The 19,978-nt window shown below is 44.3% G+C and overlaps 1 protein-coding gene across 1 annotated transcript in view; it reads right to left on the bottom strand.

Moving 5' to 3' along the window:
* pth2ra (parathyroid hormone 2 receptor a) overlaps window positions 1-19,978 on the bottom strand; it is a 147,553-nt gene that overhangs the window by 60,790 nt on the left and 66,785 nt on the right. Inside the window, exon 6 of the mRNA XM_034215067.1 lies at window positions 11,499-11,682. Within this exon, the coding sequence (XP_034070958.1) occupies window positions 11,499-11,682 (184 nt within the window). The remainder of the gene's footprint in view (window positions 1-11,498; window positions 11,683-19,978) is intronic.

Here is a 19,978-nt window from a genome sequence, read left to right as displayed (position 1 = left end):
AGAGGAATCCCTCCTCTGTTGCTCTCCCCAAGGTTTCTCCCATTTTTCCCTTTAAACTGTGGGGGGGGGTTTTTCTCCAAAAGTTTTTCCTTGTACGATGTGAGGGTCTAAAGTCAGAGGGTGTTGTTTTCTCATACTGATATTCTGCACAAACTGTGCTGTTGTATTTACTGTATAGTGTCCTTACTGTAAGGTAATTATTATATGTACAGCACTTTGGCTCAACCAAAAATCGTTTTAAAAATGTGCTATATAAATAAAACTTGATTTGATTTGATAGGCTAAGTGGCGGAACAATCACAGCAGAGCCAGCCAGCTAATCAATCAGAACAGACTGGGCTCTGGTTTCAGACAGAGGGTGAAAAGAGGTTCTGCAGCACAGGCAGTATGAGAGAAATAAAGAGCTTTTTGAACATTAAAGCGTATAAACATGTCACAGAAGAGGCACAACATAGAAATCAGTGACGAGCCGTGACTTATAGGCCCTCTGACCCCCCCTTCCCTCGAAAAGAAGAAGAGTTATTACGTCACAGCGTATACTTCAGCAGAATATCAAAACAGTGGCCCGGGGTGCAAAACGCATCAATGACAGCGACCCTCTACCACACAAAACAACACCATTTATATAAACACCTATCATGACAGGTCACCCACAGCCAAGTAACAATTACAAATTAATTAAGTCGGCACGGCGGCCCACATTGAAAATGACTTTGATGATCAAATCACTTAAACACAAAGTCCATCCTCCTGTCATTTTGGATGAAGCACTTGATGGCGGGGTCATGCAGCTGATCCTTTGCCACTCCAGTTTATCATTGTAACTCAATCTTGAAAATGACTCGGTTAATAATTTTGCAAACTATATCATCACTATCACTAAAGTGAGCCATCATGAACGAACTTATGCTAATCATAAATCTATCGATCATAAATCTATCGATTATAGTGCCAGGAAAAGGGAGTCGGAGGCAGTGTATTAGGAACAGAGTTCCAATCTTTATTAGCCATTAATAACAGAGAGGTTATCACATGAACTGCTCTGCTTGATGAGCTAGCAGGAATGGAAGCTAACGCTACAGGTGTTCCCACTAAAGGGTCCGTGTGGCAACACAATATGAGAGGTGAATTATGTCCAATAACGTGTCACCACACAAGCCCCCCCAGAATTCACGTGTAAACAAAATCCGTATGGCGGGGAGGAACAATCCGCCTGCCCCCACGAGACCTGCGCACCGGAGTCGGTACAGCGACCTCCGCCCGTGCGGCCCCTGACAGAGGAGGGACCGGAACAACAGGTCCACACTCCCTGACAGGAATCAAAGCCGGGGGTCGGCCCCGTCTCGGCGGCCGAGCCAGCACCACCGGCCGGTCCACGTCCAAGTGAGCAGCCTTCACCCGGTCAACCAAGACGTGCTCAGCCTTACCGCCCATGTCGACCACCAGGTGTTTTTCACCGTGTTCCAAAACCCGGAAAGGTCCATCGTAAGGGGGCTTGAGACCCTGGCGCACCGTGCTCAGTAGTCGGGACTGGAGCGAAAGCCTCCGCCGCGTCACGCAGAAAAACTCGCTGGGCCGTGACAGACCAGGGAGCTGATGCATTTGGGAGGAAATCCCCCGGAACTCCTTGAGGGCCGCCGGCCTTGTGGGCCGCCCGCCTTGTGGGCTGCCTTGTGGGCCGCCTTGTGGGCCGCCTTGTGGGCCGCCTTCATGGAGCGATGGAAGCGCTCACAGAGGCCGTTAGCCTGAGGGTGGTAAGCGGTAGTCCTGTGCACCTTAACCCCCAAACCGCCTGCCACAGCGTTCCAGAGCTCGGACGTGAACTGAGAGCCCCTGTCTGAGGAAATGTCTGACGGGGTGCCAAAACGACACACCCACGTTGCAATGAAAGCCCGGGCAACGTCTGCGGCAGATGTCGAAACGAGCGGAACCGCCTCCGGCCAACGGGTCGTTCTGTCCACCATGGTGAGGAGGTAGGAAAACCCCTGAGAGGAAGGCAATGGACCAACCAGGTCAATGTTGACGTGATCAAACCTCCTCTCAGGCACCAGGAAACGCTCCAACAGGGCCTTCGTGTGGCGGTGCACCTTAGCGCGTTGACAAGCCACGCACTCACTGGCCCAAGTCCTCACGTCCCTTTTCAGTCCTTGCCAAACGAACTTCGCCGCTACCAAACGTACTGAAGGTTTAACGCCGGGGTGTGACAGGCCGTGCACAGCCTCGAACACAGGACGCCTCCAGCTGGCAGGGACGATAGGCCGCGCCAGGCCCGTAGAGACGTCACACAGGAGAGTAATACCCGCGTCGCCGAACACCACATCCTCCAAGCGCAGCCCCGCGCTCTCCACCTTCAGAGCCTGGACGCCGGGATCTGTGACCTGGTCCGCCACCATGCGAGTATAGTCCAGGCCCAACTGGACGGCACCGATGACGACCCTGGAGAGGCAATCAGCAACCAGGTTCGACTTGCCAGCCACGTGCTTAATGTCCGTAGTGAACTCCGATATGTAGGACAGCTGCCGCTGCTGACGTGCCGACCAAGGCTCCGCCACTTTTGACATGGCGAAGGTGAGCGGCTTGTGGTCGACAAACGCCGTAAATTCACGGCCTTCCAGCATGAAACGGAAGTGCCGCACGGCCAAATAAAGTCAGAGGAGGTCCCGGTCAAAGGCGAGCGGCTGCCAAGCGCCCTCCACCCACTGCTCGTGCACTGCGCCGACCGCGTAGTCCGACGCGTCCGTGGTGATGGAGATGGGAGCCGTAGTGGATGGGTGTGCCAGCAAAGCCGCCTGAGCCAACGCGGTCTTGACCTCAGCAAAAGCGCCGTCCGCCTCTGCTGTCCAGTCGATCTCCTGGACGGGGGTCTTGCCTTTCAACGCTTCCTACAGCGGCCGCATGATGTGTGCGGCCCGGGCGATGAAACGGTGGTAGAAAGTCACCATCCCCAGAAACTCACGAAGCGACCGGGCTGTGAGCGGGCTAGGAAAAGCCGCAACAGCCTCCACCTTCGCTGGCAGAGGTGTCGCACCGCCCTTGGTGACGCGGTGCCCCAGGAAATCGATGTCCGACACCCCGAACTGGCACTTTGCAGGATTGATGATTAATCCGTGTTCGTTGAGCCGTGTGAAAAGGGCTCGGAGGTGGGACAGGTGCTCCTGCACTGAAGCGCTGGCGACGAGTATGTCGTTGAGGTAGACAAACACAAACGGCAGGTCCCGCAGCACCGAATCCATCAGGCGCTGGAACGTCTGAGCGGCATTCTTGAGTCCAAAAGGCATCCGCAGGAACTCAAAAAGTCAAAAAGGCGTTATCACTGCTGTCTTGGGAATGTCCAGGGGGTGCATGGGCACCTGGTGGTATCCACGCACCAGGTCCACCTTGGAAAACACCCCCGTACCGGCCAGATGAGGCGAAAAATCCTGAATGTGCGGCACCGGATAACGGTCAGGCATAGTGGCGTCATTGAGTCGGCGGTAATCCCCGCACGGGCGGAACCCGCCGTTCGGTTTGGGAACGACGTGCAAGGGGGAAGCCCAAGGACTGTCGGAGCGGCGGGCAATGCCCAGGTGCTCCATGGTTGCGAACTCCACCCTCACCACAGCCAGCTTAGAAGGGTTCAACCGCCGGGCCCTGGCGTAGACAGGAGGCCCCCCGGTAGTGACGTGGTGTTCCACACCATGCTTAGTGGTAAGCACAGAGAAGGTGGGTAGCGACAGGTCTGGAAACTCGGCCAACAGTCTGAGAAACGTGTCTGCCCTTGGTACGCTGCGCTGCCAAGTGTGCACACGAGGGAAGAAAACGTTAAGGCATCAACCAAACGCCTATTCTTAACGTCCACTAAAAAATCCGCTCCGAGGAGGGGAAAAGAAATGTCCGCTGTCACGAAATCCCAGCTGAAACGCTGTCCTCCGATGCACAGACACATAGGCCTCACGCCGTACGTGCGAATGGGACCGCCGTTAGCCGTCGTCAATCGCGGTCCGTGCCCCCCACGGGCGACGTCTTCACTCGACGCTGGAACTACGCTCCGTTGAGCGCCCGTGTCACACAGAAACAGGCTCCCCGAAACGCTGTCGCTGACGTAGAGGAGCCTGCACGTGCCGCCGACGCTCAGAGCCACTACTGAGCACCGGCCCCTCCGTTTCCCGGGGGTTTGTAGCTGCACGGAGCGATGCATCTCTTCGCCCTTGTCCCGAAACGTGCGTGGTAAACGAACTCTTCGGCGTCTCCACGCCGGCTCGCCACAGCCGTGTCCGGCCTCCGCCACGCTTTCTTGACTGCAGGTGGGCCGCTGAGCATCGCGGCTAACGTCTCTGCAACGGGCTGTTGTGTAGCCAGGAAAAAACGATCCGCTTCCTCAGCCAAAGCACGAGGCTCTGTGACAGGCGTGTTGGCCAGCGCCGTCTGTACCCGGGGAGGCAAGTGACGCAGGAACATCTCAGTGAATAAAAGCCGGGGATTCTCCCCCCATAGCAGATTTAGCATTTTCTCCATTAGCTGAGATTGCTTGCTGTCTCCTAGGCCTTGAATGTCAAGTAACTGGCGAGCCCTCTCCTTAGCAGATAAGCTAAATGTCTTAAGGAGAAGGGCCTTAATCGCCTCATATTTGCCATGATGTGGGGGGGCTGCGATGAATCCCACCAACCTGGATGACGCAGAGCTGCCCAGCGCTGCTACAACATGGTAGTATTTCAGGGCCCCGTCACCGACCTGTCGGCAGGCGAAGTGCGCCTCCACATGTGCGAACCATGCCTCCGCGGCGTGCTCCCAGAATTCCGGCAGCTTTACGAACACATCGCGTTCAGCCATGCTCGTTAATTTCCCGGAAACTTTCTTGGAAAAGTCGGGTCACCAGTGTAGTGCCAGGAAAAGGGAGTCGGAGGCGGTGTATTAAGAACAGAGTTCCAATCTTTATTAGCCATTAATAACAGAGAGGTTATCACATGAACTGCTCTGCTTGATGAGCTAGCAGGAATGGAAGCTAACGCTACACGTGTTCCCACTAAAGGGTCCGTGTGGCAACACAATACGAGAGGTGAATTATGTCCAATAACGTGTCACCACACGATTAGATTTATGATTCGAAAATAATAAAAGTAGGGTAGACATGTGGATATTATCCGGCTGAACAAAACGTGCATTTATCTAACAGGATCGTTTTCCACAGACCTTATTTCAAGCTATTTTCCAAAATCCTATGGAGAAATCCCATTGGTTTCTGTCGAGGGAATCCGAGCGAAGCTTACTTCCGGATTTTAGGATGCGTCACTGCACCACTTGCATAGACTTCACAGCGGGCGGAACTCGTCATAAAGTCCGCGAAAATAAAGCCTTCCCATTTAGAGGGAAGATATGATTGGTCAATTGTACTGTCATTTGACATTACTCTCTCGTTGAGTTACTATAGCTGGCCCTCTGTGAATGTAGAGAGGGACCAACAAGTTCTCCCGTCTTCACATAACTCGCAGAAACGGCATTTAACCCTTCACATTCCAACAGAAACTGAACAGGCAGATTCGAAATGTTATTTTAAAGGGAGGCAATCCTCATGACACGCATTTTTAAATATTTATCATCCGATAAAACAGACCAGTCTCTGCCAGTCTTTTTTTTTTTTTTTTTAATCCGATGACGTTATCAGTGATTTTAAGCTGATTAATTACCGAAATAACATCAACCCTGTGGGCGGCGCCATTTTGACGAGTCACATGACTTATTTTACCAGAAGTGACGTGAACTATGCGTTTGGTGTCGAGGACAAATTGACGTATGTGCTTTGTTCATGTTGTTTACTCTAGTTACTCTCACAATTCTATTGAAATATGCCTCATTGTATCGCGAAACATTGCTAAGAAGAAAGGGCTGTACCCGTCAAATGTACCCACCTTTCATTTATTGGTTCAACCAAAGAGGTGCGTTTCACATCCTTCATGGCAACCAGTGCTGTTCTCAATACAGCTTTTTCTAACACCACAGTGTCGAATTCCCTGTGTAAACATATGTAATCCAAGTCGTCTGTGAACAGTTTATTTTCAAGCTCTTCAAGCTCAACAACATATGTTCATAAGAGGATTGTCCATGGCTACACACCGATCGCAAGTACACCATTCATGTACAGGTCTCCCTACTCGCCCCCCGAAATCAATTGCCCGAGTAAAGGGATCGTCTCCAGCAAGATCACCGTGCTGTTCATCCTCATCGTCACTGTCCCTGGATTCCTGACGGTTCTGGCCACTTGGCTGTATGGCTGAATTCCCCCATCCAATCTATCCACATTGCTCAAAACTTCTTCCTTGGCTGACGAGTCCGAACTCAAATACTCCGCCATGTTTTCGTCGAATGAGCTGTTCATGTGTTTACAAAGTGAACGCATAGATGACGTCACGACCTAGTTTTTCGGATCATGTGACTACTGAAAATGGCCAAAATGGCAGCTGCCTGACGGAATATACAGGTTTTGATAAAAAAGAGCTATAAAATCATTATTTACCGGGGAATATCGCTGATTTCTTCAGGGTATGGTTTAAACATGTTTCACTAAATACTGACGTTTTTATTAACTATCTACTGACTGGAGCCTTCCTTTAAATACAATTAAATCAAGTTATTTTGGTAAAACTAATGAAAAATGTAACAAAAAATATATATAACAAATTTAAAAAAAAATTTAAATGTTTTTTTTTTAATGTTTTCAAATATTATTTTTTATAATATATAGGCCCTAGAGGGCCCTGACGGCAGGCCACTGATAGAAATATGAAACCTAAAAATGAGCAGAATAGATCAGCAAAATCAATGTGGCTATAATTTGGCAACCCAATGCGTACATGAGAAAAAACCCAAGGGCAACTAGTTGTTCATTTTTGTGCCAAATCTTTATTTTTAAAAGCTAAGACAATTCATTTGATCTCACAGTGCTCGGGAGGATGCTTGCAGCAAAAACAAAGACGGATTCAAATGTCCCTTTTAATCACATTGGTTCAACAAACAAAGTCTCCTGGTAACTCTTTCACTTGCTTTTTAAGTTTTTACTAGTTGTTATCCAATTTACTATCAGTTTTAAGCAACTGGACATGCAGGTAGAAACAGCCTTGAGCTTTCGGTCTATTATGCAAACCTCCATTTTTATTTTATGGGGGGGGTTCAAACACTTCTGCTACAGTGAATCAAAGGTCATATTCATGTTTGTCCTTGAAAATGTCATAGAATTGTGATCGGTGATCAGCAATTAATCTATATACTTAGTTATTTCCAAGGGCTTAGGTGTTTTGACGACAAGATTTTATGCACCAATTTATGATGGAAATTTCATTATTTATGTAACTGCAGACATACAAATTAACATGACAATCCAAAGTAAGAATTATAAAGAAATACAATGCAGTAAGGCTCTCAGGAATAGCATTGCTTAAATACTTATTATTCTGTTAAAGGTGGGGTAGGTAAGTTTGAGAAACCGGCTCGAGATACACTTTTTGTTATATTCCATGGAATGCTCTTAACATCCCGATAGCAATGAATATTTTAAGTGCTTTGACAATAAATACATAAAAAAATGTCATCTGTGGAAGCCGTAGTACTGTAAAAAGCACGACCAATCATTTGAGCCGCCCGGCTAAAATAACTGGATGGCCTACCTGCCTGTCAGCCTTCCATCTGTGCACAAACTTATCTCGTGCCCTCATTGGTCATGTGCGCGTTCGTGTGTGTTGGAGGAGGGGCTCTGTAAGGAAGTGGCAGATTTTTTCCGGTTGTGTATTTTCAAATTCTAGCGCACTCAAGCTGCTTTTTCCAAAATTACCTACCCCACCTTTAATCATCTCTCTCATTTAACATTATGACTGCGAAATCGACACACATGAAAACATAATCTACTCTTGATTCATTATTTTTACAAAATGACATTTGAAAAAGTAACCTCTTCTAGTATCCATGTAGATCTCCGTCAATGATACACATTTATAGCTCATATTTGCTAAGGTTAGGGTTAGGGTTAGTGCCAAAAGCAAGGTGTTTCACTCTTAAAACATAGCAATCATTTCACTTAATATTACAAAGAACACAACAACTTATGTATAGAATGTAAGAAACGGAGGGCTTAACTATTTTGTACTTACAGTACCTAGTGTCTAATACATCACTCACCATTCTAATCACCTGTACAACATAGAAATATCACTTGAACAACTCTTAACCTCCATGTATCTAGCATTAACATGGCACACTATATGTTGGCTTGGTGGAAAAAATCAAAGAAAATATAAAATGTGCTCTGTGCATCCTAATAAGCTTTTTTTTTACTGTGGTTAGTGAGATGGAATATATAAAGAGAGGCAACAACGACAGAAAAGTTAAAGGAGGCTGAGGAAGAACTCAAATCAAGACGTTAAGCTGTTTTATGGTGTTTAACACATCAAATATAGGACCTGTGCTTGTCAGAACCTATATTGATGGCTCCTTGGAACTTTACCTCCAACTGATCTGGAAAATGTGCTCTCTTTTGGCGCGTTTCCACTGCAGGCCTCGCTCGGCCTCGCTCGGTTTGGTTAGGCCTTATTAGGCCCGGCTCATTTTAATGCTGCGCTTCCATTACAGTTTAGGAACTGGGGCAGTTACTATAGTAACGCAGTGTAGGCGGAGCCGTGACGTCATCTTCAATGAGAGCCCCAGAAAAACAACACAGCCGTTAGCTCTTAGCACTCAGAGCTCACAGCTCCTCATATATGTTCAGAAACTTGACAAAAGTTAAACAAGTACAAACCACAGACTGCCTGTGTCATGGCGAATACAGTCACTGGTTTATTTATGTCTGTATAGGCCGTTGTTGTGAGTGTGGACGGTCGGAGCATATAACGTTAGCTTAGCCAAGCTACATTTAGAAAACACGCATTTTAAAAGGGTTTTTCGCCTGCCGTCTATCTGCAGACTTGTCAAAGCATTAATTCATGGTTTTTTACTAACCGGTATCAGTATGTTGTTACTTCGGCATCATTTTGAAACGTGTATTACAATTAAATCACGGTCAAATATGTTCATCTTGTTGTAGTTGTAGCCCCCTTGCCAGCGATTCTCTCTCTAGTTTAGCATACTCAGCCCGACTCAGCCTGGTTGTTCCTGGCCCTAGAACAGGGGTGCCCAACCTTTTTTGAACCGAGAGCTACTTTTAAAGTTGCCAGTCTGCCGAGATCTACCAGTCCAAATAGAGAGGCGTAGCCATTACTGACAGCCTACTACCAGGTAAATACACACTTCTACTTGTATAAAACTGACCTTTGTACAATTAATACTTCATAAAATACTGCAGATCCTTTATCTTACCTCTGTCTAATCTACACACATACCAGTATTTAACTGAAGTTACACAACAGTGTTGTTGATACAGAGTTGGAGTTTATTCACACGTCACATACTACAGTGGGTAATGTTTTCAAGAAACATTGAACAGTGCGGCCACATATGACACAGGAAAAAAAGAAAATACTCTGAACCCTTTCTTTGCCATTATATAAAAATAGTGTTGCTACAAAAGTATAAATTAGGCTTACTAATAAGACAACTCAGATCTGAAGCTACACAGGAATCTGCTGCAACAGTGCAATAAAAAAGACAAAATTAATAGAATCAAACCCTTTTTTGTTGAATTTTAGTAGAGTATAAAAGGAAATGCCTTTAAAATAGGATGCAAGCAACACTAGTTTCTTAACCTGAATTGATATAATCAATTTAAGTTTGCATTCTTATACCATTGTGTACAATAATTATAATGAATAAGTTCAAACAAACTAAAACTTACAGCTGATTAATAACGGTATCCAACTTGAGTTTTTATTATATCAAAAACCTGTTGAAATGCTACTGTTATTTTTACTGTCCCCAAAAAGCGCGTCGGCAGCCTCCATGAATGCTTCTTTCACAACTTCGCCGTCTTTGAAAGACTTCATGTGTTTCACAAGAACGTCCTGACACGTAGCAGCCTTGCTCTTGTTGTTGGGCCTGGTGAAAATGGACTGCTGTGCATTTAGCTGTCCTTTCAGGCCCCTCCCCTTTTGGGAGTGTAGGGCAGAATTAGGAGGGAATTCCGTCTCGTAGCGTTTGTGCACTGTTTTGAATTGTCGCTCCTAAATTACCCTTCTTCGATAAAGCCACGCTCGCATTGCAGATGAGACAGATGGACTTTGAATTGGAATAGATACAAAAATAATCATCCTCCTCGGAGTGAAAATTATATATTTTGGGCTTTTTTGCTTCTGCCATAATTACGGTCTTGTGTGTGTGCGGACTGTCACTCCTTTTAGTTTTGACACGGACAAAGTCAGCGAAATAATGCCCACTGCCCACCAGCCACGCCCCCACACATGTGGTCACGCCGGCCAATCACAAAGCTTTGGTGCGTTCAAGTGCATTATTCTGGCACGGGAAGATTATGTTATAGGACATTAACGATAAAACAGAATATTGTTGTTCTATTTTTAGACACATCTCGCGATCGACTGGGAATCTCCCTGCGATCGACCGGTTGATCGCGATCGACTGGTTAGGCACCCCTGCCCTAGAACCACGATTTAGTCGGGCCAGAAAAAAGGTGAAAAAGTAGCCCCGGGCCAAAACTAGGCCAAGTGGAAACGCAACCAAAAACGGGCCCCGCACGGCTCGGCACGCTTAAAGCGAGCTACCCGCTGCAGTGGAAACGCGCCATTTGAAGTGTTCCTATAGAAACCTTCAGCTCTAAAAACCTTTGGTTTTCTCCTGTCTGAGATTAGATGTTCTTGCCTAACTGAATTTGTATCCAAATCAAATTCTGCCAACTTCTTTTTGTTGATATTCAAAACAGTAAAAAAACGATTATCATGTCATTATCCGCTACAAATTAAGGGCTGAAACAGTGTTCATTTTGATGGATGGACAGAAGGGGAAATGCATTTTTAAAAGATATGGGCCAAACGGGCGTCGCCCCAAATATTGATATTCCCTGGAAATAAATGTCTGGTGATGATAGCTGTGCCAGCCCTGTCCTATAGTCAACACCACTTGATGGACTTGATGGGAAAAATTCCAAAAGATGAATAGGAAAATGTAAAATGTCTCAAATGGAGATTTGAAGAAAGAAGTGGCTGTAAACCATAAGGCTTTTTAGAGAAGGACCGTGGTAGATGAAGTGTAAGTTTTGAAAGTGGTCTTGCCCAATAGTGCACAACAATTTGTTCCTTATGTGCAAGAGAAACATCTGTAAGAAATAACTTGAGCACCACTGAGACATGCTTTCTGTTGCATGCATCCAATCAAAGTTTGAGAGGACAACGAAGCAAAAGCCATACCATGTGAAATACAAAATCAAAGCTAGCACTCTATTCAGCTTAAGGCCACAGTCAATCAGTCTAAAGAACGTATTTTTAGACTGTGCTCAAAGCACTTCAACTTCAGGTCTAACAGCCAAATTTATAGTTGTTGGAACAGGCAGTAAGAACAAAAACAATCAAACAAGTAGAACTGGTACTCACATACTGAGAGGTGTCCAATGGAGGCAGGCTAACTGTCTTAAAGTTGTCCAACAGGGCAGAATCAAAGTCCTGCAGTCCAGTACTGGGATAGACCACTTTGTCCATCACAAAGATGCTGACTGCCCGTAGCATGAAGGAAACAAACAGGTGCATGTGGATGTAGTTTCTGGTGCAGTGAAGACGCCTGCCAGGAGAACAAATATAGTAATCACTGTCAATGACTAAAAGCACAATGAGCTGCAGTCCAAACCAGGGAGACATTTGCTTAGGTGGCAACAAACAAGGAGTTCTAGCCGGATGAATGCCATTTATTTTAGCTCAGCTTTGACTGAAGGGGATGTGTGAGTTGTTAGAAAATAAAAAAACAAGTCCAAGTATAGTCCACCTACTCTGTATTGATGGAAAAAGCAAAAAGAAGAGGCTTTATTAGGGGAACTTTATGTAATAGGAACCATTGTAACACTCAGAGTGCAATTCCGGAAGAGCGGTAAAAGAATGACCCTGACTCACCTCTATTTTCTACTATCAACAGCCTATCAGTGTTGTCACACTTGTCATGATTCTGTTGAAGTCACAAGCCTTACTTGCGGAAAAAATCATCAGCGTATTGAGTGAAATGTCTTGCTTCTGAAGCTTTTTATGGGGTTTTCCAAATGAACTTTCAAAAGTGTCCTGTATTCATATTTTGTGATAAAATTGGCCTAAAAAAACATAAAAATCCTCCAACAAAATCTTCCAACTTCTCATTGGTGTGTAATCACTTGAAACCAAGAATGGTCATTAGGAAATATTTAATTATTTGTATACATGGTTCTCTTCCACGGTGTCTGTGATGTTACAGTAGCCTAGAACGGACAAACAAAACTCTGGCTACCTACATGATTTTTAAAAACTATGGTAAAAGCCAGCCACACCTGAATTGTATAGTCTGTAAAGTAGTGTTATGTTTCAAATTGCCTCTGACAGAGGTGAAGGTTCTTAAATATACCATGTTGTTATTTGATACCGCAAACCCAACGGCAGATCCTGTCAAAGTCTTTTTTTTAAAGATAAACTTCCTTTAATGAATACAACTCATCTGCGTCATCTACAAAAATACAACATCTTGTTATATAAATATAAATAATGGTGCTTCTAAAGTGCTGCTAGCTTTTTGACCGCGGTGAAAAAGTTGTTTTTGAAAAGCTAAACGCCAATAAATATGGATAGAGAAGTAAACAGTTTTTTTGTTAGGTGTTGTGAATTTTGGAAATCTCCTTTTTTTCAATACTTTCTGACATTTAGACTTTACAGTGCTCATGGAAAAAAGAAAAAAATCCCAAGCAGCCACCACCGGATTCTAACTTTACAAATAATACAATAATAATATGAAAAACAGACAGAGCAAAGCATTGAAATGTTCACATATATAATCAAATGTCAACATAGTGAAAGAAGCTTCAACCATTCAATGGAGCCCTAACAAAGCACAAATAATATTTTCATTCGGAGCAGCACTATAGTAATTGTTATTGCTCATATTTACTGTAAATAAAAGGGTTACAACCCCCCCATTCAAGGGTGATAATGGCACCATATTCCGTATTATGGGATTGTTTCATCTTTAATTGGCTCTCAAAGTTAGTTGATTAAGAGTAGAATTAATTATTGTCGAGAGCACTGTGTGGCAGCTGAATTGAAGTCAAGTGCTGTAAACATTAGCATGAGCCTTTCTAATGTGCAATAGGAGTGTTTTTTTTCTTTATAATTGAGATCAAAGCATTCATGCCTATATGGAAACTAATTTGTTGCATTTCTCATTACTGTGCATTACACATCCTTGATAAAGCAGTGTAATTAGAAGTGTGTCTAATGTGGTAAATAAGACTTTAAACTTAAATAATTGCCAACAACAGCACGCAGAAAAAAGCTGAAGATGAGCATTACTCAAGATTAATAAGTCCTGTTTTATGATGTTAAACACATAACAAACATCCAACCTGTGTTTGTAAAAGTCTATCTTAATGGATTTTTAAAATGTAAGCAGCAAATAACCCATTAAATGTGTTCCGTGTAAAGTTTTCCTTCTTAAAAGGGACCTAATATGCAGTTGTTGGGGTTGTTCCCTTTCCTGTAGTGTGTTATATAAGGTTTTTGTGCATGTGGATGGTCTGAAAGGCTAAAATCCCAAAGTTTTCCTCCAGAGAGAATTTTTTCTCCCACACACCCTGGAAATTCTACAAGGTTCTTATTGCGAAAATGTTGGTGAAATCAGGAAAAAAGTTTATATTGACATTGCGTACCTAATACTATGTGTCACATTAGAGGCTTCTCAATACTCAAATTTCCCCTCCTCGACTCCCCTCCTCGGTTCCCCTCCTCGAGACTTAGACCCGCCCACAGGAGATGCGAGCGGAGGACCGAGGAGGGGAACCGAGGAGAGAGGAGGGGAAGCAGCAGACGTTTAAAGAAATGAGAACTCCTCTCCTCTGAGCGGTCATTTTAAAGAGACGTCCGTTCATTATTACGTGGCAACAGCTGCATCAGCTGTTGAGTGTTTTGTCATAGCGCTGTATCTCTGTTAGATCAGCTGAACATTGTTCCCCCACATATTTACTTTGAATTCATTGAGAGTGCAGTATAATGAAACAATAACAGGCTACAGATGCGGACACACACACACAAATATATTTATATAAATATATACAATTTAAAGTATGAGAGCACTCTCATAATAACGTAACACAATCAGAGACTGATAGGCTATATCCCCCCCTCTCTCTGGTCGCTGAAATGGGGAATTGAAATTACGGGCCAAAAGTCGTATTTACAAGTAGGCCTATTAAAAGTAAGCAGAGGACACCAAACCAACTGAGACCCGTCTGTCCGCCGCATTTACGCACTGTACAACACACACCTACACACTGTACCACACACACCTACAGCTCCTAAAGCATAAGCCGTTGTGTATTTTATTATGTGAAGCAATGGTCTTAGAAAAATATCGACTCTTTGTTTGTAGATATCTACTAAACTAAAGCAAATAAAGAGAGTAGGCCTGTTATACTGAGTGATATATTATACACACTGCTCTGCTTTCTGCATGGACCTTACAGCTGTTCTCTCATCGCGACGCGATGAAAGCAGTTTCTAAAATAATATCCAGGGGATGCATGCATAGCTGTCATTGGCTGAGATAAGTCCGGCCGTGCGTCACGCCTCCACCGTTCCCGGAAATGTATCCGTGGAGGAGCCGTGGAGGAACCATCAGTGTATCCTCTGTTAGAGCTCCTCCAGAGAGCCTCCTCGACGCTCGATCCTCGGTCCTCGGTGTGCATTTAGAGAAATTACATGTCCTTCAAAATGGCGCGCTGAAATTCATTTCCGGGTCACTACCGGAGGACCGAGGAGTCGAGGAGGGGAAATTTGAGTATTGAGAAGCCTCTACTGGAAACATCGCGACGCGATGAGAGCAGTTTCTAAAATAATATCCAGGGGATGCATGCATAGCTGTCATTGGCTGAGATAAGTCCGGCCGTGCGTCACGCCTCCACCGTTCCCGGAAATGCATCCGTGGAGGAGCCGTGGAGGAACCATCAGTGTATCCTCGGTTAGAGCTCCTCCAGAGAGCCTCCTCGACGCTCGATCCTCGGTCCTCGGTGTGCATTTAGAGAAATGAGACGTCCTTCAAAATGGCGCGCTGAAATTAATTTCCGGGTCACTACCGGAGGACCGAGGACCGAGGAGTCGAGGAGGGGAAATTTGAGTATTGAGAAGCCTCTATTGTGTACTCGTGTGACACATGGTTTATTATGATGGATGGAAGCTAGGAGAGATGCCTTTCAAAAATGCACTTAACACTGGCGTTGCCCCAAACGTAGATTCGTCCTGAAAATAAATGTCTTTTGATCAATTAAAGTCATTATACTGTGAATATCTGGACACTCACCAGCCCTTCTCTGTAATCGACATGATAATACACTGTCTGTTACCAACTAGGATTTTGCCTAAAACGCTGCTTGTTTATTGCAGTTTCCTGTCCTCCCCTCAATCTGTCTCTTTGTGTTTCTTCTCTTCCCCTCAAAGGCAAAAAATAATAAATCATTACCACTTCAGCCAAATGGGCTTCAACAATTAATCAAGTGGGCTAAGATTTCCAAAAACTTTTTGAAGTGAGATGATTACTGAAACATGGAGAGCCATAACAGTGACAATGAAAGAATAAACACAATAAAAAATCAGTTTCCAGAGAAGATAATTATTTTTGTCCAAAGAAGGCTGTTTGTGGAAAGAAAAATGGTCTTCTCTTACTCTCTCTACAACTATTACATTATATATTATATATATATTTTGTACCATATCTAAATTACACATATCTAGTAAAAGAACTGTACATTTGTATATCGTATTTTCAGACTGTATTGGAATGTTCTTCCTCTACCAAAGATTGTCACTACCGAAACATAGTAAATACACTGTAGTAAAAAAGTATTATATTAACCTGTTAAGATTGTTTTACCTTCCCTTCTGTAAATAGTATTTTAACAAATATTTCTTGAGGGTTTTCACAATTAAATCAATAACATTACATTTGTAATCAAATTTCAAAGTTCAATTTATTCAATTCATAAAAATCATAATGCAATCTTGTTTTGTAAAATGCATAATACTGATCATATTGATTCCAGAGTTGATGTTTGTTGAAATTGAACATACATTAAATTAAACCGGCTAAAATAACTGGATGGCCTACCTGCCTGTCAGCTTTCCATCTTGTGCACAAACTTATCTTGTGCCCTCATTGGTCATGTGCACATTTGTGTGTGTTGGAGGAGGGGCTCTGTAAGGAAGTCTGAAGGAAGAGGCAGATTTGTACTACTAGTACTTTCAAATTCTAGCGCACTCGAGCTGGTTTCTCCATTCTTACCTACCCTACCTTTAAGGTTACACGCCCATTTTCAGATTTTGGAACATATGTATATAAAAAGTATGGGATATAGCTATTTGCCATTCAGCCATGAAGGACAGGGATGCAGTGTCACTGCCTAGTCAAAAATGCAGGGGTGTTGCTAAAAACCAGGCTCAGCCATTGGATTAAAACCCCTTGTGTTTCGGTAGTGACATGAAAACTGGGGACAAGATTTTTTGAGTATAGTTTTTTTATTAAAAAATTAAACCCACAATAAATCTAAATATTCCAACTTCTGTTTGAATGTAATCATAACGGTCTTTAAAGGTGGGGTAGGTAAGTTTCAGAAACCGGCTCGAGTGCACTAAAATTTGAAAGTACTGTACACAGCCGAAAAGAATCCGCCCCTTCCTTCAGACTTCCTTACAGAGCACCTCCTCCAAAACACATGAACGCACATGACGTCAGCAGACTGGTGAAAGTGGCCGCCTGTTGCTGCAATGCACGCCCAATGAGGGCACGAGATACATTTGTGCGTGCACGAGATGGACAGCTGACAGACAGGGAGGCAATCCAATCCGTTTAGCCGGGCCGGCTACTTTTTACAGTATTACGGGTTCCACAGATGACATTTTTGTATGGATTTTTTGTCAAAGCACTTAAGATATTCATTGCTATCGGGATGTTAAGAGCATTCCATGGAATATAACAAAAAGTGTATCTCGAGCCGGTTTCTGAAACTTACCTACCCCACCTTTAAGTGTTATTTACAGAAATTGAAATTTAGATGTCAGGGTTGGGGAAAGCTATTTCCCAATAGAAAGTACCCTATAAATGATGTTTTTGTATAGCGTATCACTATCTAATGTAATGCCTTGTGTTTAAATAGACCATAACATATTCTTGGTAAATATCCATGTCTGAATACTTAATTGTTGTGGGACCGCACTTTGTACCAATTTGGTAGAATGCCCCAAATATGAAAACTCAGTTTTTGCCATAAATTTGACGATGGATTATCAGTAATAATTTCAAAGTGACACAGACACATTAGATTAACCTATGGATTAACCTTCAGCAGCATTTTTATCGTTTTAATGCCATTGAACACAACTTTTGATCAGAACAACAGCTAAAGTAAGACAATGTTGGCCGTTTTTGCTCCATAAAGCTCTGTGTTGTGATGTCTGTGTTTGCTTCCCCTGTAGCGAGTTCTGATCGCTCAGTGATTATACGTATACCCCTAGAATCAGTGGAACCACAGCTTGCTAATCGATATCTTGTTTGTGCAGATCCGGTATGTAATAAGGGTATTTATACCTAGAGTTTTGTGCTAAGTGTGTTAGCCTCCAGGTTTAACAGGTTAAAGAGGATATTGTAGTGCCGAGAGATACTGTAGGAGTCGGAGGCAGTGCATCGAAGGTGCAAAAGGTAACTTTATTGAGGAGCAGAAAAGTACATGTTGCTGGCTTGCAGTCCCAGTAGAGTAGCGAGAGAGAAGGGAAGGACACACAGTAGGTACCCAGTAGGTACAGTCCACAAATGTGTCCGTGCGGAACAATACCCCCAACCTGCAGTTCCATGAATTAATTATGTCATGTAACACTGATCAAGTGAACAAGCCCCCCCAGAATTCAAACATGGCACAATCCTCGCGTCCGGGAGGAAACACCACAGGGGCCGAGGAGGGTGGGGTGGCAGGAGAGGGCCGGGCCACGGAACGGGCCGTCGTAAGGGGGCCTCGGTAGGCGTCATGGCGGACGAAGAAAACATCCGCCAGCCGTAGAAAACTGGATCGCTGTGCTGCGACGTGGGAACGGGCGTGAATATCCCAGTGGCCCCCAGCAGGAAGGAGCGCAGCCCGGCCGCAGGCAAACGCGCAGCGGCAGCGGGCACGAAGTTCCCGGGAGGAATGAGCGGTATTCCCGGGAGGCAGGAGCAGTCTCCCCGGGAGGAAAGAACCGTGGACAGGGGAGAGGCCGGTGTAAAAGTCGGGAGTTTGCTGCTTGGTTCAGATCCACCAACGTCAGCAAGATCTCACCTCTATTAACTCCCTGAAGAACCAGGTTCAATGAACTGCTGTTTCAATTCAGACGACCCTCTTAATCTGTTTAAGCGATCCCGAAGGATTTTGATATCAGTAAATGAGGTGTGGCCCTATACTAAGTGTGAGTGTGGCAGTGTGCAATCTTACCTTTGAAGCAGGAGAGGAGAGGGCAGATGTCTTTTAAGTTGTCCCAATCCAAAAGGTGGGATCAGTTTATTTGAAGAAAAAATAGGTCCAAACTTATACAGGGTTTTTACCTTCTCTCTTTACAACATTATAATCATACTAAACCTATCATGCTGTGATCATGTTCTAATATGAAACTTTAATTCACAGTTTTACATTTATTACTATAATTTGTAACTTCAACTGCCCAATTCAGTTGTGACATTTAAAATCTCCCGATAGAATTTAGAGGCATTTCCTCATAAAAGACCGGTGATAATAAAAAGCACATTCAAACTTTCATTCACCAAATCAATTCACATCAATTCCATACATTTTTTCCGACACAGATGGCGGGTACTAACATTCACAAACACATACCTATATCCCGCATGTATTAGGAGGAAGATCCTCACAGGTGGCAGTTACTAATACTCACAAACACACTCCTATCCGACACAGATGGCGGGTACTAACATTCACAAACACATACCTATATCCCGCATGTATTCGGAGGGAGATCCTTAGTGGTTACTAATACTCAAACACACTACAATTCATTCCACTCATTCAACCCAGAAATTCACTCCACTTTCAACAAAGAAATTTGAGAGATATCTACCAAGTTTGACAGAACCTTACAGAGAGCAAAAACCCAGCTCTCCAGGGAGAGAGCTTTTACCGGGAGAGAGTATACCAGGGGAACCCCGCCTCCCCTCTCTCTCTCTCTCTCTCTTACTCCCTCTCCACCAGTGTCTTTATGCTCAAAACACAGGATAGAAAAACCTAAAGACACCTCCTCCATACCCATATTTGTGGAAACTGGGCATGGCCTCTGATGTACAGGACTGGACATGACCAGACATATTCTATGGCATAAGACACACCTTCCCATGTTTGTGTAAAAAGGACATGACCCCTACTCTGCAGGACTTGAAAAATATTATTCTCGGCTATGACATAACCAGCTTTTTGGGGCCTCAATGTATTTTTCCTTAAGTCAGGAGCCCCCCTCCCTGTGTACTGCTGTGAGGGAAGAGGGAAGAAACTGTCTCTTCTCTTTATCAGTGACACCCATAAACCATTACAGGCCTTACACTCAACTTAACAAACCACTTAGTTTATACTGTAAATATAGAAAATCATAACAATCTCACATTTTCATTGTGGGTTATACAAGAATATAATTGACTATATTTGATTATAACTAACTTTCGTTTTAATTATTCAACCTAATATGAGGATCTCAACACCGGACGAGGTCCAGAAGCGTGCCACCCAGGCGCCGATGACAGCGTGGGCGACGTCCGAAGCCGCCGTCGAGGCGAACCGTGAGCCGCGGCTAGAGGAGAGGCCAGGCAGGGTCCAGTAGTGCGCCAT

This window comes from Gymnodraco acuticeps, unplaced genomic scaffold, assembly GCF_902827175.1.
Source record: "Gymnodraco acuticeps unplaced genomic scaffold, fGymAcu1.1, whole genome shotgun sequence".
Lineage (NCBI taxonomy): Eukaryota > Metazoa > Chordata > Actinopteri > Perciformes > Bathydraconidae > Gymnodraco > Gymnodraco acuticeps.
Note: the sequence above shows the minus strand (reverse complement) of the source record. Positions and strands in the feature narration are given on the sequence as shown.